Here is a 25,249-nt window from a genome sequence, read left to right as displayed (position 1 = left end):
TCTCTCTTGTCTAGAAACAGCACTGAGGGCCACATGTATCAAGCTGAAAAAAAGTGATAAAGTGGACAGTGATAAACAACCAGCCAATCAGCTCCTACCTGTCTATTTCAAACCCAGCCTGATCATGGCAGTTAAGCCCCCCCCCCATACATTAGGCGGACTTTTCCTAATGACAAGTCAGACCCAATCCTCCTGTGATCTGCCCGGCAAATCCCCGGAGGCTCACATACAATTTGGCACTTGATGTGCCATTTTTTAAACCAGGGAGCTGAAAGGCAGTGAGGAGCAGCGGGCTGGGTGCAGTGAGGAGCAGTTGTGCGGGTGCAGCGGCGGAGAGGAGCAGTGGGGGGGGGGCGGTGATCAGTGCAGTGGGCAGGCAGGGCAGCTATTAGAATTTTAAAATAATGTGTCAAATGACTGGCCGGCCTCTGATCGGCTGAGAGAGAGCACTCTCAGCCAATCAGTGGCCGGCCAGTCAATTGACACATTATTTTAAAATGCTAATAACCGCTGCTGGAGGTCGGACGTCATCGTACATTGTGCATGTCTTACCTCCTCATCCGGTCCGATGCACATGGGACCGCGTATCGGATTGAATCAAATGTCACACACATGCAATTTCGGCCCAAACTCGCATAGTGTATGGGCACCTTTAGAAGCTGGTTAGCTGGCTGTTGATCACTCTCCATTTTATCACTTTTTGAAACTTCATACATTTGGCCTAAATTAGGTGATTTGATGGGTATGGTATGGGGCTCCAACAGCGGGGATCCTGACAGTCAGTATCCCGACTGCCGGTTCTCAGACAGGGGGGCGAGTGCAAAGAAGCCACTTGCGGACTCGCTGCGCTCGCCACAGATTATATTCTCCCTCTACGGAGGTCGTGGACCCCCACAAGGGCGAATAGCCCCTGTGAGTTGGGATCCCCCTTGTCAGAGCACCGGCAGTCGTGATCTCAACATCAGGATCCCCACTGTCGGGATCCCCACTGTCGGAGTGCCATCCGGCATCCGATTTGATTCTATATGTGGCTGTGTACATGTATAATCAGTGATATTTTTCTGCAGGAACTAGCAGGAACTCAGTTCCTGAACCTCTTATTAAATATGACATCATCAGGAACTGGGTTCCTGAACCTGTTCTGGCCCAGAATGTACTTTCCATAACAGAAGTTTTATTTTAAAGTCCCCTGTGAATGCTTTTGTTTCTAAATACAATATCTCTCTATCTCTCTCTCTCTCTCTATGTCTCTCTCTCTATGTCTCTCTCTCTGTCTCTCTCTCTGTCTGTCTCTCTCTATTTTTATTTCATCGACCCACCCCCAGACCCAGAGTTCCCGAACCTATTTTTCTAGAAAAATAGTACTGTGTATAATTGTTTTATAAATAGTAAATAGTTGTGTCACAACACTAGGTTGAGGTTTGGGTCAGGTTCCCTGGGTCTAACTGCGCATACTGGTGTATTGGAGAAGGTGTTTGGCCTAATAATGCTATTCATGTGGACAGCCCAGTAAGGAGGCAGCTGCTGCACAGACAACCACAGCTGGACTGCTCATAATTGGTGCAGCAATTTCAGGGTTACCAGTAGTGTAGGCACTGCCACAGAATACAGGTTTGCAAGGGGCAATGGACTGGTGCAGTCTTGGCTAGATGCACAGCTATGTGCAGGTTTACAGGATTGCCCATATGCTGGAACCTGAGGGCAGGTAATTTTCCAGATGTTCTATATAACAACACTCATGTGGATTTTCAGGATTTCCAGTGTAGAAACACTTGTGCAGGTTTTTAGGACCTCCAGTGTAGAACTCTTGCGCAGGATTTCAGGGTGTCCAGTACAGGAACACTTGTGCAGGTTTTCACAGTGTCCAGTTAAGTCGCTGCTAGAACACCGGGGATGAATTGTCAACATCAAAAAATGTTGATAAAATATTTAGGTACTTGTGTATTATCAGGGCGCCCAAAGTAATGTTAATCGTATACAATATCGCATCCGATTTATCGGCCGATTTGCAGCCGATATTTGACCGATTCCATCTGCGATGCGATTTAGCGGCCGATTTGCATGCTATTCCATCCTTGCACACCCCCAGGTACTATGCAATGCGATTTTCAGGAAAATGCCACTGATTGTACAATTAAATATCGCATAGCATACCCCCACTATCCACGTCAGCGTGGAGTGGATTTTAGATAGTGTGGCAAGCCCGAAGCGTGGCGAGCAGACGCAGAGTACTTTACATGTATTTGCGGCCGATTTTCGGCCGATTTCGCGGGCGCCCTGATAATACACAAGTACCATTATTTATGATATATTCTGCTTATTTATGTGCGCAGATAAAGTTAGGGTAAGGCTGAGTAGTGATTCCACCTGCATGCTGACATTTCTGGGCTTTTCCATTCAAATTTGATGCATTACTTATAAAATGAAGATAGATAAATAGTCACCATGGTGATTACACAATTCCATCCTCTGCCCACCTACAGTCTGTTACTCCGTAAAGGAGCCATGTATGACATGTTAATGTCTTGCAGGTTTTTAGGTATGGAATTTCTGTTGGCAGAACCTACTTTGTGATTGGTGTCAGCTGATGTGTAATAGATGTTAAAGATGTTAGTCCACACGGTGAATGTCTTATCCAGGGTTGAAGGTTTATTAACGGTCAGGTGCAGTAGGCAGGTTAACATGGGGTTAATGCAGGTACACGTGTATGACCAGTATTCAGGAAGGAATACACAGAGTTAATGCAGGGCAGCCACACTATACACTAGGTGCCAGGGGCGTATACACTACACCGCTGGTGGTGCACTGTGTTGGCAGACTCTTCCACCTTTACACCATCTCTGGTATGGAGGAGACGCTGGGAAACAATCCTCTCATTATGGAGGAGTATGGAGCCGTACATGTACAAGTAGAGCACTCGGTTCCGAAGTGGTGAGGCAACCTCAGCGGTGCCCGGAATGTAGACCGTGGAGCGCTCTTCTCTCAACATTCCTGACACATTTGCAGAGGCTCCAAACTTTCCAGACTCAAACTTGACTTCTATTATTTAGGTCACATACTACAGAAATATTCTATTCCTGTAGTTAAGGTAAAAATCTATAGAGCTTGGTAGAATAATCAGAGCACCATAAGTAACCCAATGTAAGTGGAGCCCCCTGTACTTGCTTTCTTTCTGAAAAGATCTCTGATGGCCCGCTTACTTCTACATTGTGCCAAATGGACATTAAAGCCCTGGTCCAAGGCCTGTGCTCAAACTTTTCTGCCTCATTGTGAAAAAGGATACACTGCGAGGAGCCCACAAGTCACACGTGAGGGCGTGTCTTTGCAGATCTATTATGACACCTTGCCGATTGCCAAGAGCTCCAGCCAGTGAATCCATTTCCCGATACTACATACAACGAACGAGGCAGCGTACGAGTAGATGGTTAAAAAAGGCCCCTACCCCACTCCCCATCTTGACTCGGATATTGCCAATATGCTGGTTGGACATAGATCTAATTGTAACCAGCAATGCATGCTGAGAAACCATGCTTGCGTGCGAGCTTCGTCGACCTGTTATGCAACGTTTCTCTGCCCAAGCCGCACATTGCCTCTTGAATATGAGGAAGGAATCTGTGTGACAACCTGTCGCAGTAACATAAGCGAAGCACAACACTGACAAATAACCCTCCAATTAGGGTTCCCTCATACCCCAATCATACTTCAGAACAAACGATCGGCTTAGTGTAACCTAGGTTGTAGATATGAGACAAAGGTCAAACAGTGCTAGGCTAGCTACGTGGCACTATTGGCTAAACTCTGTATTGGTCACATACCCACAATGCCCTGCTGATGTGTCGCTCGGGTGGAACTGTCTGATTGGAGCCATCAGAGTGCCAGATGGTATATAAAAGGAGCCCGTAAAATTGATCCTGGGGAGAACAATGTATGCATATGAAACATTTTCTATAATTTTTTTGTATACAGTTATTGTTTTTTTATATGGAGCCAAAAGGGTTCCTCAGTGCATAACAATATATAAATGAGCGAAAACGATGACTTAAGGACAAGTACATGGTAAACAAAGATTAGGGTGGCAGAGACCAAGGGTTAGGTGCCGTTGATGGAAGTAAAAAAAATATACATATATGCATTAGGAAAGTATTCAAATCACTTCACCTTTTCCGCATTTTGTTATGTTAAAGCCTTATTCCAGAATAAAATAAATTCATTGGTACTTGTATACTATCACAGCTCCCATCGCATGCCATATGTAATGGCATGCGATGCGATTTTACCGGGATTTTAATGCACTTGTGAAAAAAATCGCATGCGATGCCATTTTTCACAAAAATCATGGACATGTGTTCAAATCATGTAAAATGCACCCCAAATGGCATTTTTCACACTGTATCACCCCCACTATCAACGCCAACCCGAAGCGTGGCGAGCGCAGCGGTACGCGTCCTACGACCTTTTCATACCCCACTATTCACGTCGGCGTGGAGTTGAGAATAGAAAGTGTGGCGAGCGCAGCGAGACACCGTGCCCGAAGCCTGGCGAGCGGACGCGGATACCTTCACAGGTATCGCGGGCTTCACAGGTATCCGCGTCCGCTCGCCACGCTTTCTATCCTCAACTCCACGCCGATGTGGATAGTGGGGGTATGAAAAGGTCGTAGGATGCGTACCGCTGCCCCTTGCGGGCTCGCCACGCTTCGGGTTGGCGTTGATAGTGGGGGCGATACAGTGTGAAAAATGACATTTAGGGTGCATTTTACATGATTTGAACACATGTCCATGATTTTTGTGAAAAATGGCATTGCATCGCATCGGATCGCATGCGATGCGATTTTTCCCAGTACGATGCCCATAGTGGGAGCCGTGATAGTATACAAGTACCAATTCATTTTTTCCATCAAAATTCTACACACAATACCCCATAATGACAATGTGAAAAAGTTTTTGGGAGATTTTTGCAAATTTATTAAAAATAAAAACTAATAATAAATCACATCTACATAAGTATTCACAGCCTTTGCCATGAAGCTCAAAATTGAGCTCAGGTGCATCCTATTTCCACTGATTATCCTTGAGATGTTCCTACAGGTTATTTGGAGTCCACCTGTGATACAGATGGGGCCGGGCTCTTCTTTGCTGGCGAATCGCCAGAACGTCACAGCTGGCGATCCACACGCGCGTCTCAGTTTCCGTTGGCGAGGCGACGGGAACTCTGTCCGTCTCCGCTTCAGGAAGACGGACAGGGTTAGGGGGGGTGCGGGGAGGCGGTGGGGATCCCGGGTGACCGCCGACAAGCCGGTGGTGACCCGGGGGATGCGCACGCATCTCGTGCGAGCGCGTTCCCTTTCGCTGTACAGATGGCGGGGGCTGGCGTCGCCATCGCCATCCCTCTGCAATGATGAGACCTGCCCCATCTGTAATTTTAGTTGATTGGACATGATTTGGAAAGGCACACACCTGTCTATATAAGGTCCCACACCTGACAGTGCATGTCAGAGCACTAACCAAGCATGAAGCCAAAGGAATTGTCTGTAGACCTCTGAGACAGGATTGTCTCGAGGCACAAAACTGGGAAAGGGTACAGAAAAAGATCTGCATTGAAGGTCCGAATTAGCACAATGGCCATCTGTTAATGGAAGAAGTTGGAATCTCTAGGACTGATCCTAGAGCTGGCCGGCCGTCTAAACTGAGTGATCGTGGGAGAAGAGCCCTAGTCAGGGAGGTGACCAAGAACCTGATGGTCACTCTTTTAGAACTCACAGAAGGGGCCGCCCCGAAGGCTGTGCACTGCCGGGGAACCACCGGGCATCGCTATCTACAGCGGCGCCGGGCTTCCCCGGTCTCACTTGCAGGGAGGAAGGCAGGCTGTTTTAGCAGTGCGCTGCCAGAGAGGCAGGGCGCATTTTGCCCTTTAAAAATCGGGCAGGGCGCAGCGCCCTGCTAAAACAGCCTAACGGGAACACTATGAATAGCCTTGTGTATGGGGGCCTTAATTTGATTGGCAGTCATTGTTTTGTGTTCTGTTTACTGTATAGCATGTGGTTCTTTTTCAACTTTGAAGAGCTAACAGAGTTTTTTTTTTTTCCCTTTCTGTTTATTGCGTTCTCTCTAAGAAGCACTCTGCAAATTACTCTTCTACAATTTTCATGCTGAATGGTCACCTACTGTCTATGCTGATAGAATATTTTATTTACCTCCTTGTGTCAGCAGCGCTCCTGAAAGCCTATCCGTCATTGCCAAGGCCTATGGAGATTTGGAGAGTGCATGCCTCTTGCAGCATCTCGCTGCCTGCTCGTTCCATCCTCCCAATTTCCTGTAGCATTTAGTGATTAATGGCAGCTTTAATTTGCATGCTCACTTTTCTGCTCATTAAAGTGTATTATGTGCCAGTAGGAGTAGGAAAGTTCAATGGAAATCTCATGCATACTAATCAAAATGCAAATAAGCACAGATGAAAGAATGCTGGGGTCTCAATAGGTATGAAATGTCCAGTTATCTTTTGTGAGCCCTTCTCAGCCGTGGACAGCGCTGTTTAGTACAGCCAGCAACGCGAGCGGCCCGCGCTGCCATCGCTGACAGCACAGAGTGTAATTAAACTTCCGAAACATGGGCACAGAGGTGTTGACTCCAATCTAAATCTCCTAAGTGTGCAGACAAAGCGCCTGAATATTTTATGCTTTGCTATATTTACTATAACAGTCCCCTGTTTTGCCAGTTTAGCAGAAGGTATTTGTACTTACAGTTTGTACATTGCTGTTTATTGGTTCTTTTGTAAGTACGGGGTGAGGCCAAAAACTCCCAGATTTTTAACAAAAAAGGCATGGTAAATCTAAAAGTGTATGAATACAGTTTTTTTTTTCCCATTTGCTTTGATCAAGATATCATCCAAATGGTGGCCGTCGTTTGCGATACACATTTGTAGTGGATTTCTGAAGGTTTGCATCACCTGGGTAATTTCTGGCGTTATCGCTGCAGTTTCTGGACGAAGATTGCTGTGATTTGTCTGGCTATGTTAGCAGAGTCTTCGTTACTGGGTAGAACACAAACCTCATCGGCTTCATGAAAGGTCTTTAACACAGTCAACCCTGGCTTCCAATCCCCCACTCTGCCACGATCGGAGCACTGGGGGACTCTCCGAACAGAGAGTTCTGAGAGTCACGAGCACTCTCTGCATTTGATGAATTCCACAGACACCAGCAGAGGGAGCTAATAAGCACACAGCAGCAGCTCCAATCTCAATAGGACTTCAGCTGTGACAAAGTCTCCTGATGAGGAAACGCGTTGGGTGTGGCCTTCTTCAACGCTGTCCATGACGCTCCTGGTCCACTGAGAAGTACCGACGGCTGTGGCTGGTCCCGGTCTCCACGACAGCTTGGTGCGAACGTGGCTTCTATTGTTTGGCAAGCGTATTGCTCTAAACCAGTGGTTCCCAACCTGGGGTACTAGTACCCCTGGGGGTACTCTGCAGACCAGTTGGGGGTACTTGAAAATAATATTGGTAATGGTGGAAGAAGAAGAAGTCTCCAGGATAAGTCTCCCATTGCCATGGAGACGAATCACGTTACATCACTTCCGGTTCTGTCTGCATCGTCATTAGCATCTTCTCATGTTTTTGCCCGATCAGCAATGCACTGGGAGCTACCTGCGCTGCCACAGGTGGAGGAAGCAGTGTCATTAATCTTACAGGCGTTAGCAGGAACCCTGGTGAAAGTGCACAGCCAGCGGCCAGACACAGATCGACTCAATTCCAGACCACACACTACTCCTCAGCTACTCCTTAATATAAGGACACGCATAAGGACACACATACCGCTCACTTCCACTCCACTTGTAAGTACTGTGGATAGTTCAAATTGAGAGGAGGGGGTACTTATAAATGAAAAGCTTAATCAAGGGGTATGGGAGAGAAAAAAGGTTGGGAACCACTGCTCTAAACTATATGTATATGAGCTTGATACTTTTAGTAAATACATTTTTACTTGATTGCTCATTGTTGCGCTCCCTCTCCTTTCTTTTGCATGCTACGGTGGGATATTTGAGCCATGGTCTGGCTCTCTGGAGACAGCTGCAGATACACCAGCAAAAAGGACACGCTTTAACTGAAGTAACTGTGCGTGGTTGGACTTCCCATATGTATATATATATATATATATATATATAGATAGATAGATAGATAGATATAGATGGAGCAGATCTCAGTGGAGCTGCTCCTGACGATAGAATTGCACCATCCAACGGGAAGGGGGCGAGCGCACACCCCATTCCGTTGGAGCCGACCGCCGCCGGTCCCCTGCACCTTCCCGCAGCCCCCACTGGCTGCCATCACTCCCTCAAAGGGTTAATACATCTGCCCGTGTTTGAAAAATGACAGGATCTGATTGGTTGGCACTGTATCACTCTCCAATGTATGATAAATCACCTCCAGTATGAGAATTGGGGATTCCTAATCTCTACAAAGGATGTTTGGATAATGCAATGTACATCCCCCTATCATTTAATGCTTCACCCACTGGCTTATTAGGACATGACATATGCTTGGTATGAGATGTTAATTTCCATATACCTCTGGCCCTCTTTGTCCTACCTAAACACTGTGTCAAATGCGCATATACTGTAGTCTCGCTCACTCGTGTCCTGTTATAGATTATTACCAAACTAAAACTTGTTCATATTTACATGTCCGCTGTTCATGGTCACACAGTGCTTTGCAGAAAGTTGGTATAATCCTTATCATTGCTTAATATGCAACGTCAAACAGCGTCTTAAGTGACACGATCTTTGCTTCTGATATTTATCCGATGTTTACACCTGTGTGGTAATGGGTACAGTCGGGACAGAAGAACCTGCCTTAGAAGGAACATTGTCTCCAGCAAACAGCGCTTCAAGTGAGCCAGAAAGCAATTATAGAGGTGTTAATCTGCTTGGAATTTCATAAATTCCGTTTCCAAGAGCCAAATTGAGATAATTTATCTTATTTAAATCGTATTCAAACATCCAGAGAAAAGGGATTAGTTAGCAAGTCTAGAGTTTTGTCTAAGCCAATACTATTAATTTGAAACACTAATGAAACAAACCTTTATTTTAACTACTGCATATTTGGGCTATGCATCTTTATTAGCAATGCCTTTTCCAATATACTATAACAATGTACATTAGCATACCTACTTGTCTTTACTAGGCAAAAACTCTAGAAAAATACATCAAAGATTTGAGGGATTTAATTGCATCACTGAAAGCTCTACAAAAGTTTGCTAAAAGTTATAAGGCGTGATAAAATATATAATATCCACCATTTTGCAGCAAACCAATTATATCCCTTTCAGATATACGGCAAAATCCCAGGATTTTTCACGCGCACACGCACTATCCCGGCATTAGCGTATGTCTGAATGGCTCTACCTGGGATTTTAGTACAGTACTGTATGTCTAAAAGGGGTATTACATTGTAAATGAACATTACAAATTTTATTGTATGCTTTTGTGTGAAACAAAAATACTTTTGCGCGGCGGACTGAATGCCGGCATCCCGATAGAGGTCATTTTGACAGGGGTCTGGTAAGAATGCTTGACTTCCCTCTAACACCCCTCAACAGTAAGTGGGGGGTCTGGACTGCACACCATATTTTTAAACATATGAGAGGTGCTACCAAGTTAAGGCTTCTAGTACCATACAGGAAAAAAAGAACAATACTGATGCACATTCTAGGTGCTAAGAGCACTGATAGTAAAAATAATTTTGATAAACTCTTAAGGTGGCCATACATACACAGATTTATCTGCAGATCTGTCTGGTTGGAACAAAAACATGGTTATGGATGAGAGCAAATGTCAGTTGACCATTTGCTTGGAAATGCTGGAAAACTGACAAACTGTCACTCATCTATAACCATGTTTTTGTTCAAACCAGCCAGATCTGAAGATAAATCTTACTAGTGTATGGGCACCTTTACAATTAACTTGGAGTATAATTGAAGTTCTTAGCACACATTTGCGTAAATACATCCGCTGCGTCCAGGTGAACTTCATTAGATGGGTCCCTAACATTTCTAATACTAACACATTATATAAGTCACCCCTCAACAGTAACCTGTCCTCCCTACTAGTGCTCAACCCTTCCTCCTTGCAACCTAACATTATACTCCTCCCTGTATCCTAATCCTAACTCCTGCATACTTCTGGGAAGCCGGCAGATGGGGTTTCAGCATCTGCCTCCTCATCGATGTCTGGATTCTGGCACCGGTCTTGTTGCTGCAAGTCAGGAACTGGCGTTGGTACATTTCATATGCTGGGATGTTAACTTCACGCTGTAGGCAGCACATTGGTGTAGTGCTGTAGTAGAGAGGAACCCTTTCCCAAAAGCCCCAGCTGCATCTCCACTTAAGGATTCTCTCTGAAGTATTAATTAATAAGCAATTGTGGTAGAACGGTTAGGCCTCACAGCACTGAGGACTTGAAGTTCCAGGCATGACCCATTCAGTTGGAGTTTGTGTGCTCTCCCTGTGTTTGGGAGGGTTTTCCCTGACACGCCATACTGGTAGATCAAGTGGAATTCAGGGAGAGATGTATCAAGCCTTCGAGAGAGTGGGGTTGCCTATAGCAACCAATCAGCTTTTATAATTTTATAGAATATACCTGATAAATGGTATCTAGAAGCTAATTGATTGCTGTAGGCTCTTTAGAAGGCTTAATATGTACATTACCCCCTTCAGAATGTAAAGCTGGCCATACACTTGTTCGATTTGGCCACTTTTCACCTGATTCCGACGGTTCAGGACGAGAAATCGTGTGACTAGTGTTAAAATTGGATTTATACGACTTCTGATCTGATGCACGGTCCCGTGTGCATCGGATCTGAGTCAGATATCAGACCTGCTTGTTCGCCCGACCTCTGACATGAGCAACCTCCCAGCAGCGGGGAATGGGATCGCATGTAAAAGGGCTGCATGGAATCCTGCCGCCCAGGAAGCTCCCGGGTGGTTAAAGGGAATATTTATGCGACTTCTCCCTCCGAGAAGTCACAAAAGCATACGGGGGCCTTCAGCTACAGTAGGACAGGGACTGATGTGAATGACGCACATTCTCTGTACAGTGCTAGGTAAATTTCATCCAGCCCAACAGTAATTTTATAATGCCGGTGCCATCGATGAAGATAACGTGAGATTGTTGCTAGATTTGGAACGGGCATTTTTTCTTTGGTTAGATTCTGCAATAAACCTGGTCTATCATTTAATTTAATTTTGGTCCCTACATTCTGTTTCCTTTCAGCTTTAAAAGAGTTAAATGGCATTAAAAATACCTTAAGCAAATGAATGCAAACTTGACCTTTTTGAGATGACTTAACCATTTCTGTTAAATTGTTTTGAGAAACCGGAGCCGAAATGGGCTTGTGAGAAATAGATATGAGCCTGCCATCAATCAGATTGACAAACTACCAGATTTACTTTGACTCGTAAGCGATGGCCTTCCTAATGCCGGTTTATGGTGTGGTTGCTCTTTGGCAGAAAGGTTATGCTATCTAGAAAATATCTTGAACTTTCCTCTTGCCATGCTATGGGAAAATCTGATCCAGTGCTGTTTTATATTAGCCAGAGTTAATTTAATTGTCTGACATTTCTGTGGCTTTTAAGAAGCCCTGTACAGTTTTGTAACTGATCAGATATTTCCTCTTTTATGGGTGAGACAAACTCGATTGCGTTTGTAGTATATCTTCATGTCTGTCCAGGTGGCCTGCTGTAGCTTCTCCCCTTTGACCCGTTATCCTTTTGAGAACTTATATTTATTCTACAGAAGTTACGACACCTGGTGAGATGAAAGAATGCCATTGGCTGCTGTGTTAGATTTAAACCAACTGGTTGAAAAATCTGGCAATAATTGAATACCCCCCTAAACGTCCATTGTAACAACATTTTACATGGGTTTTAATGAATCAAGGATGACCTTTTCCAACCTTCTAAAAAGAAGTAGAGGAGGTCATGCCCGATTTTTAGCTAACATTATTGCAGTCTAGAAAATTATAGCTATAATCTGGTTGATTGCTAAGGGCAACATACCCACTTTCCCCCTTTTTTAGAAGGTTTGATAAATCTCCCCCTTATACCCTAAAGCTTTGACTAAAAACTTGGGATAATGAACATGGACCGGAGCCAGAGTTTCAGTGCAACTTACTTACCCCCTTTACACTGCTACTGTGACCCAGGTATCTCTAGATATCTCCAAATTCTCCTAAACCAGCCATTCAAGCTAGTGTTTTATGCACCCAGGTCATCAATAACTGGACCTGCCTTTTACATTGAGGCCTCACATGGTTGGACCCAGGTCATGGACCTGGAAAGCAAGACCAGGCACTACCCTTTCACACCAAGCCTGGACCCATGTTTTGCTGGCTTGTACGGCAATAACTAGGGTCCTCGGCTCTGTGTGAATGCGGTATTTGCCACAGCAGCCATTTTTTTAAAATATATCTTTGTTTTATTATGCACTAATGTGTTATGAATTGTATATGTGTATTTTGTATGTCTGTTTTTTATTTTATTTCAAGTTTTATGTATATCTATTATAGCCACATAGACAGATCTAAACTGCTAACTTTTTATTAATTAATACTAATAGGCTAGATTCATTAATCAATCAATGTGCAGTTTTGTACCTTTTGTCTTCTCTAATGTACAGTATAGCTCCGGAGTTCTGATTTTCCCCTTCCCTTCCCCCACAACCTATTGAAATATTTCCCTATATGCTGCTATATATGCGTTGCATTTGGGCAATTTTATGGTCATTGAATATTTTGTGCTTTGACAATGACGTGTTATGTCGTAACTTGATCTCTGCTCATGGTGCAAGCCAGACTTGGAGCAGTTACTTTCTGCTTGCCATACATTATTTATGAAGCTCACCCTCTTCACAAATAAAATTATAAACGATATACACTGATTCTCTGCGATAAATGCTCTTTTGCTATACAAAATACTATAAGAGAACGTTTCCATGCTTGAATTTATAGAATATAACGTTTGTATGATTTCACAGCTGTTCAAAGAATGATCAGATTTTATATTTTGTTTTAATGCACCTTCTAGGCTGTTAATCATATCTCCAGCCTTAAAGTATGTCGAGGAGGCGTTATAAATAATATAGTCTATGTAATTGCTTAGGAACTATTGGCTTCAAGAGGAATTCTCCTCTGTCCACCCCTTAGCTCTTTTGGGGTTCCTTGTTCCAAGTCTCTACTCTCCTGTAAGCAACCACTTTGGGCTGTTGAGGTGGTTTGATTTATCAGAGATTCGGCTTGTCTGTTAGGACTATTGATGGGTGGGATTATTAATAATAATAATTATTCCCAAAGGGGGAAATTTACTAAAATGGGATTTCTATTTCACATGGGATGTTTCTATGGTCAACCGATCAAATACCATCTATGATCTTTACGGGGGTGCTATTGGGACCCCATTAGACAATAAAAATAATTCCAGGACCCCGGCAAGTTACTGCAGAAGGTCATCACATCACCGGTGTAGGCAGCAGACAGCACATACATGGCAGCATTGTGGAGGCACAGAGTGATGGGAGGAGTCTAATATACCATAACCCATCACATCACCTGTGTAGTCAGCAGACAGCACATACATGGCAGCATTGTGGAGGCACAGAGTGATGGGAGGAGTCTAATATACCATAACCTATCACATCACATGTGTAGTCAGCAGACAGCACATACATGGCAGCATTGTGGAGGCACAGAGTGATGGGAGGAGTCTAATATAACAGACAATTCAACCGATTTTTCAGACTCTTTGAATCACTGACTTGAGATTAGAAAAGTCATCAGCTTGGTGGTCAGCAACATGGAGTCGTGACCCTGTGCTGAGACTCTGGGGTCAGGACCCATAGTTTGAGAACCACTGATCTATTAGAAGGTATTAAATAAAAAAAAAGTAGATTCTAATTGGTTGCCAATATCAACTTCCCTAGTGTTCATTCTAGCACCCGCTATCTTTGAAAACTCATGCAATTCCTATTTCCTGCCTGGGGTGTCACTGTCTGCTGTAGTGCTTCTAGCTTAGTGTGGTCTGTGTATCAGCACTGATATGCAAACCAGACCTGTGCTAGAAACACCACAGCAGACAGCGACACCTCAGGCAGGGAAGAGGAACTGCATGGGTTTTCAAAGATAGCGGGTGCTAGAATGAACACTATTCCCATGTGCAATAGTACTCCCATCTTAGTAAATTTCACCCAAACAATAGCGAATCCCAGGTAAGCGTTCTGTCTGAATAGATTAGAAAATGCAAAATAATAAAATAGAATAATAAACTGTTATAATCTGCAGCTGATATATACACAGTAGATACATATAGATATATATTCTGTATTTTGTTACAGTGAGTTGCAGGGTATATGCTTTTATGTGCAGTTATGCAGGAAGAAATAGCTTGTTATAGGCCAGTATATAATGGATAATTACTGACATTATGCACTCATTTTTTTAATAAGTTGAAAATGTGCTGCATTGTTTCCAAAAACCCATTGCAAGGATTGGCATATTCCTGGTGTATGATTTATACTCTTCCCTAACGCTCCCATAGCCTCAGCAAGCACACAAGCCAGCAACGAGCAGGTAATGGGAGCTTTTAGCGGAGATGACTCCTACATGCGCTGGGGATTTCTCTGAAACATTTATTTATTTTTAAAGATGTTAAAATATTCATTAGCAAATCATTTGTAGAAGGCTGAGGATCTGGAATGTTTTCAGAATTATTTTGTTTGTTCCATGAAGGTTCGACCAACCTTTGTGTTCCTTGCTGAGAGTCCTGTCTCATGTAGTCTGTTGTCTTCTATTGTAGCATGGATCAGAGGCAGAAGGAAAGACCCTCCGACAATCGAGGTGAGGTTCCAGATACATATGCATTGTCTACATTGATCCGAGACACTGGAAGACTTTATATGATGGTCATTTGAAAGGCAAATGCATTTGTTTATATATGAAGTATTGTAGGACTGGAAAGTATGTGCAATAATAGAATGAATTACCCAATGTTTTCACCCCCCCCCCCCCCGACACTGTTTTTGGGTTTCTACGTTGACATGGCCACCGTATAAGTGTACCTTGTCCCCTCATTTCGCTCGCCATAATCTATCTCTATGTCCACTTGGATGTTAAAGTATCAAAAAACACCATTTAAAAAAATAAATACGACTTTTTTTTTTGACGACCTATTGCTTGTATCGATCTCCTGACATGTTGATCGAAGGTATGTCGACCTTTTTCATGTGTCTATGGCCTGTCGACTAATAGTGGTCAACCGATTGACTTTCGACCTGCTGACCACATCCCTTCCCCATGACATCACTACAGAAGTTGACATGGCTGGGGGTGTGGTTGCTCTCAAAGCCTTCAAATGGTCTTCTGTGTAAATCACCTGGGAACCGAGGTGGGGAGGCTGCTGTCTGATGGACTAATAGGGAGTGTATCTAACCAATAAAACATTTCAGCATTACAATATCCAAAATGTGACGACCTGGTAACATATCACTTTGGATCAAAATGACTGTTCTTGCCACATTGTTATTGTTATTGTTGCCGGTCTGTCTCCTCCGTCTTACGGTGTGCCTTACGAAAACAATATAAAACTGTACAATTTGGTAGGAGGTAAATGTTAAAGAAAATATAGTTCTTTTTGCTCCTTCCTTCCCTCATAATCTTTATGTTCTGTTATCACGGTAACTGCTGTTTTGACAGGTGCTGTTTTAAGGATGTGAAGTAGAAAAGTACTTATGATAATCAAGGAAAGTTTTAAACAATTGTTAATACCTAGCTGAGAGAGAGTGTGCAATTGTAAAAAAATGGAAAAGTCTCTGCTTTCTGTTCTATATACCTGTCAATAGATCTTCACTGTAACTTACTAAGAAGACTCGATAGCAGTGGCATAACTATAGCTCCGCAGCCCTCGCGGTGGCGGGGGGGCGCAGAGAAATTGGGGGCGCCGCCGGGGGGGCTGCGGGGCTATAGTTACCCGCGGTCTGCGTCTCGCCCGGCTCTCTGTCGGGACCTTCCTGACGTCACGGTCCCGGCCGGCTCCTGCTGCAATGAAAACTGACAATTAGAAAATGGCTGCCCCCATACTGCAGACAGTTTTCTGTCTGCAGTATGGGGGCAGCCATTTTCTAAGAGTCCGTTTTCATTGTAGCAGCAGGAGCCGGCCGGGACCGTGACGTCAGGAAGGTCCCGACAGAGAGCCGGGCAAGACGCAGACCGCGGGTAAGAAGCGGGGGCAGGTTAGGTGTGTGTGAGGGGGGGGGGGCGCTGAATAAACGTGCGGCGGGGGGGGCGCTAAATAGTTAGTTACGCCCCTGCTCGATAGGCCCTGCGATATGATTACAGCAGCCCCGCCAGAGTGAATCCCACCCTGTGCAAGGCTTGTGAAAATTTTGCAGATTGGTGATTAGCTGCAAATCCATTCACATCTCATCCACCATTGAATGATTTTTCTAGTCTGTGCGAAACCCAGGACCTATTTAGGCAGTGCGATTGAAACATGCTGATCAGGGCCGGAGATGACGTCATAAACCCCCGTGCTCGGGCACGCATGCATTTTCCCTGCCGCTCACAGAAAACGATTGCCACCCACAAATGACAGTTTCCTGTCAGTCATCTTATGAATGGGGCGCCATTACAAAAGACACTGGAATTTATTGCAGGACGATCTGTGTTATCTCATTTAATGATTACATTGCTTATTGCAGTAGTCTCCTTATTGGTCTTCCCAAATACAGACACCACTACAAGAAATCATGATACTAGCTGCACTAAAAATTCAAAGAGTGCAAGTGTAGAACATGTAAAAATACATTTCCTCTACCTCCCCATGGCAGCCACATATGGGTTTTCCTCCAATTAGGTAGATATCTGGAAAGGGAAACACAACAGCCAAAAAACCTCCCCTAGACACGGCCTCCTATATAAGGTCCGCCCCTTTAGTGCTCTGTGTCTTTTTTTCCCTTTCCGGGTAGATGGTGGCTTATCCTGTGAAGAGCCTTCTCTGCTGCCTAGTGCAGTTAGGGGTTGGGCAAGGAGTATGGCTCTCCCGCTACCTAGTGTAGTGGGGAGACTGAGCTTGGCGCCCGCTGCTTCATGCAGTCAGGGATATGCGCGTACCTGGGTACGGTCCCCCTCCGGCAGTAGTGGTGTCAGGAGCCAGCTGGAGCTGGTGCAGCTCGCGCGAGGCACAGGCGCGTGCGGACGCTGTGAAGTATAGCGGCGTCTGACGGAGGCACGCTGGCGCGTGCATGTAAGGCGGCGTCTGACGTCAGCGGAGCTGGCGCAAGGTGATGACGCGGTAGCCAGCGCGGGAAATGGCGCGCTACATAACAGGGACGCTGACAGGGAGACAGCGCCGAGTACTCACTGCCATCAGGAGGGGGATTGCGCAGGACCTTGTGACGGAAGTGTGTAGGTCCAGACTGCCAGCTGACCAGGTAAGGCCCCTACAAGCAGCAGCGCTGCTGGGGCGCTGGCTTACCTCCTCCACTTACATGAAATGACAGTACATTGTCTTTTTTCTTCCTGCATAGAGGGTGCAGTGGTTGCTATGGAGGAGGAAAAGAAACAAACTCCTAAGGCAGGGTAAGCCAGGGGATGTATAGTTTTTTTTTTTTTTTCTCTTCTCAAGTTTTTTTTGTGTCATAGTTTGGAGTGGATTAGATGGAACTTAGTGTTGTCTCCATACCTTTCAGAGAATCAAGCAAAGCGGAGGCAAAAACAAAACATAAGAAACTGCACACGGGGAAATGTTCAGTCTGTGATAAAGTACTACCTGACAAAACAATTGGATCAGTCTGTGACAAATGCAAAGGGGTGCAATTTCTGGCACCAGAGCAAATGAGTGACTTGGTGTCTATGCTTAGATCAGCATTAGCTGATACGTTTGTATCAAAGGGTGATTTGGAAAAAATGTCCAAAAAGAGACCCAGAGAGCCTCCATCAGAGGACTCAGAAGGTTCTGAACCGGCAGAAGGCATAGCTGCAGGAGAAGAAATAGAGGAAGGTGAGCTTCCTTCTGATAAAGCTGATCTGGAATTCAACCCAGATTTATTGAATAATCTGTTGGGACTGATTAACAAATCCTTAGAGATTGAGGACCCTCAGGAAGAGGGAAAATTGCAAGATCTTCTATTCAGGGATAAGAAGAAGAAATGTAAAACCTTTCCCTTGTCTAAACCATTGAAGGACATTGTGGAAGAGGAATGGAATAGTCCAGATAAAAAGGTGGCGGTACCTTTAAGGATTACGAAGATGTACCCGTTTGAGGATCAGCAAGTTAAAAAATGGGAGACAGTACCCAAGGTCGATGCAGCCATTGCCCGTATCTCTAGAAAAACCACCCTTCCACTGGAAGACGTAAACGTGTTTAGAGATTCAATGGAAAGAAAACTAGAGATGTGCCTACGGAAGCAATATATGACTTCAGGGGCAGCCATAAAAGCCTCCTCTGCGGTGGCAGTAACATCCAGAGTTCTGAGGTCGTGGTGCCAAGACCTGGAGTCGGACCTACTAGACGGGATTAAGAGGTCAGAACTGCTGAAAGTAATCCAAAATATGCAGGTAGCTATTGAATTTATATGTGATGCCTCCCTGGACAATGTGCGGCTAGCAGCAAGGAGTAATGCGGCAACAATTGTAGCCAGAAGGGCGCTCTGGCTGAAGCCATGGGTGGCAGACGCCCAATCCAAAAATAAATTAGTGTCCCTGCCCTTTCAGGGCCACTACCTATTTGGGAAAAATCTAGACGACATAATATCTAAAACATCAGGAGGGAAGTCATCATGGCTCCCGCAGGAGAAGTCTACAAGGAGGCCGTTTGTCAGACAACAAAAGTTTCAGACAACGGACTTCAAGGAAGCAAGAGCATACAGGCCAGGAAGGGGGTACAGAAGACCCTGGTTTAGTAATAGGGGCTCCTTTCGTGGCCAAAGGGGCAAAGAAGGAAGATTCGGATTCAGAAACATGTCGCAATGACGCCAAGCTAAAGGTTGGGGGCAGACTAAGAGAATTTCATCTTGTCTGGGACCAATCAGTAGAAGACAACTGGGTGAGAGAAGTTATCTCATCAGGTTACAAAATAGAATTCATAAAGACACCAGGATGCTGGAAGGAGGAATCGCCGGTTCCGAAAAATCCAGAAGAAAGAAAGGCACTGATAGAAAGCCTCAAAAATATGATAGATCAAGGAGTGGTAGTGGTGGTACCACAAGACCAAGAAAACGTAGGATGGCAGTCCAGGTTCTTCGTGGTGAGGAAAGCCACGGGGGGCTTCAGGACAATATTAGACTTAAGAAGGCTAAATACTTTTGTAAAAACACAAAGGTTCAAGATGGAGTCAGTACGCACAATACTCCCGGATATAAAAGAGAAGGCGTTTCTAACAACGATAGATTTAAAGGACGCTTATCTGCATATTCCAATAAATCGGTCGCATCAGAAGTACCTAAGATTTCGCCTAAAAGGAGTAACTTATCAATTCACAGCATTACCCTTCGGCCTTTGTACTTCGCCAAGAACCTTCACAAAGGTGCTAATAGTATTGATAGCAAATTTAAGAAAGGAAGGCATTCCAGTATGGGCATACCTGGACGACTTACTTGTCATGGCGAGGTCTGCAGAACAGTCAAGAGAGTATACAGACAGAGTGATAAGCTACCTGCAAGAACACGGATGGATCGTGAACCAAAAGAAAAGCCAACTAGAACCAGACAACACAGTGAAATATCTGGGGTTTGTAATAGATTCAGTCAAAATGACAGTGCGCCTGACGGAAGAAAGAAGCTACAAACTGAGAAGCGAGATTGCGGGGCTTCTGAAGAAAAAGGTGGTCTGCACTGGAGACTGTGTAAGGATACTAGGTCTTATGTCGGCTGCACTAGAAGCCATAAGTTGGGCAAGATTCCACATGCGGGCCTTTCAGAATTGCCTGTTAGCACAATGGGACGGCGACGGAAAAAATCTGTTACAAAAAGTGCAGATATCAAAGAAGGCAAAAGAGGATCTGCGGTGGTGGTTGAGTCCAAGAAGAATATCAAAAGGCAGGTCATTCATAACAGGCGAACAGGTCGTAGTGACAACCGATGCCAGCCAATCAGGTTGGGGAGCGGTTTGCCAAGGGCAAGCAACGCAAGGAGAATGGAACAAGCATTACAGCCAGCTTCACTCCAACCTAAGAGAAATGTATGCAGTGTATCTAGCATGTCAGAACTTCAGCGACCGGTTATACAAAAAAGAAGTAATAATCAGGTCAGACAACAAGTCGGTGGTAGCATATATCTGCAAGCAAGGAGGAACGAGGAGCAGGAGTATGATGAAGGCCGTGGAGGAATTGCTGCTATGGGCAGAACTACACGTAAAGAGCATCACGGCAGTATTCATAGCAGGAGAACAAAATCAGGCAGCGGACGCTTTGAGCAGAAGGGCAATAAAAGCAGGAGAATGGGAGCTGTCCCAGGAAGTGTTTCAACTCATAGTGCAAAGATGGGGATGTCCAGCTATAGACCTCATGGCCACAAGAGCCAATGCCAAGGTACCCACCTTCATGTCAAGGCACTGGGAGGCAGGAGCAAGTCAGGTGGATGCTCTGACGGCGCAGTGGAACACAGGCCTAGAGTATGTTTTCCCTCCGTTTCCGGTAATATCGAGGTTGCTCAACAAAATACAAAAAGAGGAGGCAACGGTGATAACAATATTACCTTTTTGGCCGAGGAGAGCGTGGTTTCAGAAGGTAGTGAGAATGGCGGTGGACGTTCCTTGGAAGATTCCAGACAGAGAAGACCTGTTAAGACAGGGGAACTACACGAGACCACAACCAGACAACTGGGGTCTGATGGCATGGCTACTGAGACCAGAACACTGGTAGAAAAGGGCTTTTCTCAGAAAGTAATAAATACACTGCTTAAGGCAAGGAAGATGAATACATCAGCTACATACTATAAGATTTGGAAAACTTACATTCAGTTTTGCGAGGTAGGGCATAGAAACCCTAGGTCGATACCCACAATTCTGGACTTCCTGCAGACAGGGCTAGAAAAAAAGCTGTCAGCCAGCTCATTAAGAGTGCAGATTTCAGCACTAGGAGCCATGCTGGATACAAAAATATCAGAAGACAAATATGTAAGGAGGTTCGTGCAAGCGCTAAGAAGGATAAGGCCGCAATTTCATAACCCCATGGCTCCGTGGGACTTGAATCTAGTACTGAACGTACTAACGGAAGAGCCTTTTGAGCCACTGCAGGAAATACCTATAAAAAAGTTAACGATGAAGGTTGTTTTTCTGGTCGCAATTACATCGGCCAGGAGAGTATCAGAGCTGCAGGCGCTTTGGGCAGAGGAACCATTTCTCAACTTCTTTCAGGATAAGGTGGTGTTGAGAACTAACCCTAATTTCCTCCCGAAAGTAGTGTCCCAGTTTCATATCAACCAAGAAATAGTGCTGCCAGCTTTCTGTGCTAACCCAGGGAATGAGAAAGAAAGAAGGCTACATACGCTGGACGTAAAGAGAGCATTGATAATTTATCTTCAAAGAGTGGAAGGTTGGAGAAAGTCAAAGAGGCTCTTCTTAGTAACAGAAGGAAAAAATAAAGGATTAGGTGCATCGAAGGCTACACTAGCAAGGTGGCTGAAAGAGTGCATAGCTGAAGCGTATAAAATAAGGAAGATAGAGGTGCCTAAAGGAATTAAGGCCCATTCGACAAGAGCCGTAGCAGCATCATGGGCAGAAAAAGGTGCGGCCTCAATTGAGGAGCTTTGTAAAGCAGCATGCTGGGCTTCGGCGCACACGTTTTCAAAACATTACAGAGTAGACGTAGGAGCCTCCAGTGATGCGAAACTGGGCAGGAAAATCCTGAGTGCTGTAATATAAAAAAAAAAAAAAGAGAAAGAAGGAGAATAAAGGGGTGAAGACAACCTCGTATCCTTTGAAGTGCTAATTATTATTTCTGTTTTTCTTTTTTCCCTCCCTACTGTGTTATTGCTATGGTATTACCCATATGTGGCTGCCATGGGGAGGTAGAGGAAAGTACGGATTATTACCTGTTAGTACGCTTTCCTCTACTCCACCATGGCAGCAGTTTCCCACCCTTAATATTATTTAAAAAATGATCGGAAGCTATATAATCGAGACACAGAGCACTAAAGGGGCGGACCTTATATAGGAGGCCGTGTCTAGGGGAGGTTTTTTGGCTGTTGTGTTTCCCTTTCCAGATATCTACCTAATTGGAGGAAAACCCATATGTGGCTGCCATGGTGGAGTAGAGGAAAGCGTACTAACAGGTAATAATCCGTACTTTATTATTAAAGATAACTGTAAAAAATGGCTTGCTAGCCCCTAGAATTAAGATAGATACTGGAAGGGATGATGGGAGTTTTCAAACGTGATTAATAGTCATCTCTGTAGAGCAGTGTCCTTTTCCTATGGGGCCCAGATATGGGGCCTGGTTTTGGTTCACTTGCAAAAGCAAATTCTCTCTCTTATTGGACAAAACCATGCGGCACTGCAGAGGCGTCACTAGGGTTGGTGTCAGCCGGTGTAGTAACTCATGGTGTCTTACACACACACCTCCATGAAACTCCATCTATATCACACCACAGGGAAACCTTAGTAATGTTTTTGTACTAGTCACTGGTCTAACTTGTAAATGATAGTTCCTGTATATCATATAGGGTCATTTCTAGGAAGTCAAACAATGCATAGCACTGTATTTTCTTTCCTGATTAATACCCCTTGATAAGTCCCACTCTTAGTGTACATCAGTCCCATGTCACACTGCAAGAACAATGCATGGTTACATGACTTCAAGCCACACTGCTTCGGGGCCAGTTTGTGGCTATATTAACATAGATAATAACACATAGGCGTCCCTCCCCAGATAATAATACATTGCATAGGCGTTCCCCTTCCAAGATAATAAAACATATAGGTGGTGTCATCCCCCAAATATAATAACACAGCACATAAGTCAGCGTCCCCCCCGATAATACAGCACATAAGTCCCCCACCCCGATCTTAATACAGCACATACAGTAGGTCCCCCCACAGATAGTAATACAGAAAATAGACCCCACAGATAATAATACAGCGCATAAGTCCCCTACCCCTATAATAATACAGCAAATAACCCCCTCCCCTGATAATACAGCACATAGGTACCCTCCACAGAAATTATACAGCACATAGATCCCCCCCCACATATAATACAGCACATAGGTCCCCCCCACCCAGATAATAGTACGGCACATAGGTCCCCCCCCCACATATAATACAGCACATGATACGTCCCCACCCAGATAATAATACAGCACATAACCCCCCCATCCCCCACAAAAAAAATACAAACAAATAATACAGCAAATGGTCAGTCACCCACCAGTTTGCAGAAAAGAGGCCAAGGGGTGGAGTAAATTTGTTCCTGCACAAGGGACCAGACCACCAGCTGAGAAAATCCCAGCACAGCAGCAACTGGATGTTCAAAGCAGCAGCAGGCAGCCAACCAGGAAAGCAGCGAGAGAGACTTAAGCCACGAAGAGCCGGTCACTGCCTGACCTGTTGCTGCTCAGTACTGTTGTAGCAAGATTGTTGGTGCGGTTAATGTCCCAGTTCCCCTTTTCCAGGCTGTTTAGAAAGGTGACATTCCTCCACAGAGATGCTGGCGGTGGTAAGTTGATGAGGGATCCTTAAGATGTGGGCGTTGTGCAATTCTAGCCCTGGAGTAGGTTCCGCAATGAAGGGCTGGTGAGGTCTCTTCACAAGATCTACATCTCATTATTTGCTCCCATTCACTTTCTTTCACTTCACTATTCACTTTCTTCGAGCTCCACCTAGTCTGTGGCATACCCATACATGCCTATGCACCGTCTCGCCAGGGGATCAAGGATGTTATACTTGTAAAAATCCTGATTCCCCCAACCCGGCGGTTGAGTACTTTTTTACATGCTTAATGCCCGCTATGCGCTGCATACAGTTGGCAGAACGAGAGATTGAGCTCGCAGATGTATGGGCCTCTTAAGTCTCCAAACCTTCAAGCATTCTCTGAAAAATCCCCTATTCGGGGAAGGTTATCAAATACCATTTACTTTACCATACAACCATCATAATCTTCCCTGTCCAATTACATCCCCACTGAACAGACCAAACATATCCTCATTTATTTTCTCTTTCTTCACTTTCCCATCATTCTGGCCCCAGGTCAACATTGCTGTGAGACCATGTTGTAAAGCTCACCAAGAACCTTTTGTAATTTGGTGGACCATTATGCAATATCCTTGTGTATAAATATATACTGTATTCCCCTATAGATTGTAAATATGGGAGCAGGGCCTTCCTACCTCTATGTCTGTCTGTTATTACCCACTTTTGTATGATCACTGTTGTTTCGAATCGAGTTGTTACTGTATTTGCTGCTCTATATAGAAACTGTTAATAAATAATAATCCTAGGCGGGCTTATGGAGCCGGGCACGAGGGGGGCTGATGGAACCAGGAGCTGGGTGGGCGGGCTGATGGAGCTGGGCGGGTGGACCCAGGATGAGGCGACCTGTGCAGCGTGACCTCTAACCTTGGCGCAGTGCGCAGAGAAGCTGGGCAGCGTCTGAGCACCCAGCGTTTTGGGGGCCAGATCCCGCTGATCCCGATCCTGGGATCGGCCACCCTAGTGTAGATGTTAAATACAAAGTCTCTCATCGATGGTTGTTGATGAAAATGCTGGGGGGGGGGGGTGCTGGGGGGGGGTCCCGACAGTCATTTACCCGACGTCGGGATCCCGACTGTTAAAACACCAGCAGACGGGTTCCCGACGGACACCGGCTATTCTCCCTCGTGGGGGTCCACGACCCCCATAGAGGGAGAATAGAATAGGTGGCGAGCGTAGCGAGCCACCGTGCCCGCAGCGTTGCGAGCCTGCAAGGGGCTTTGTTGCGCTCGCCATGCTGTCTGAGTCCTGATCCAGACGTCGGGCTAATGACTGTCGGAACCCTATACCACACCCGCTGGAGGCAGCCGCTAGTCACCACTACATGGCTGATCGCAGGCGCAAGATCCTGGCAACAGTCGCCCTGTGCACACGGGGATATGGTCGCTCAGAATCACCCTGTGTGTACAGGGCTTAAGCGATCTAGTGAGATTGCTTAGAAAATTCCCTGAAATCGTCCAGTGTGTGGGCCCCAAAACTCTTTTAGAAAGGTAGAGTGAAAGTCTGCATTAATTACTCTACTATT

At 45.1% G+C, this 25,249-nt stretch overlaps 1 protein-coding gene across 1 annotated transcript in view; it reads left to right on the top strand.

Annotated features, from left to right (window-relative positions):
• NDUFAF2 (NADH:ubiquinone oxidoreductase complex assembly factor 2) overlaps nucleotides 1-25,249 on the top strand; it is a 102,042-nt gene that overhangs the window by 61,570 nt on the left and 15,223 nt on the right. Inside the window, exon 3 of the mRNA XM_083153272.1 lies at nucleotides 14,840-14,880. Coding sequence (XP_083009398.1) covers nucleotides 14,840-14,880 — 41 coding nt within the window. The remainder of the gene's footprint in view (nucleotides 1-14,839; nucleotides 14,881-25,249) is intronic.

The sequence above is a fragment of the Crinia signifera genome, chromosome 1 (assembly GCF_055691185.1).
Source record: "Crinia signifera chromosome 1, ASM5569118v1, whole genome shotgun sequence".
NCBI classification, from domain to species: domain Eukaryota; kingdom Metazoa; phylum Chordata; class Amphibia; order Anura; family Myobatrachidae; genus Crinia; species Crinia signifera.
Note: the sequence above shows the minus strand (reverse complement) of the source record. Positions and strands in the feature narration are given on the sequence as shown.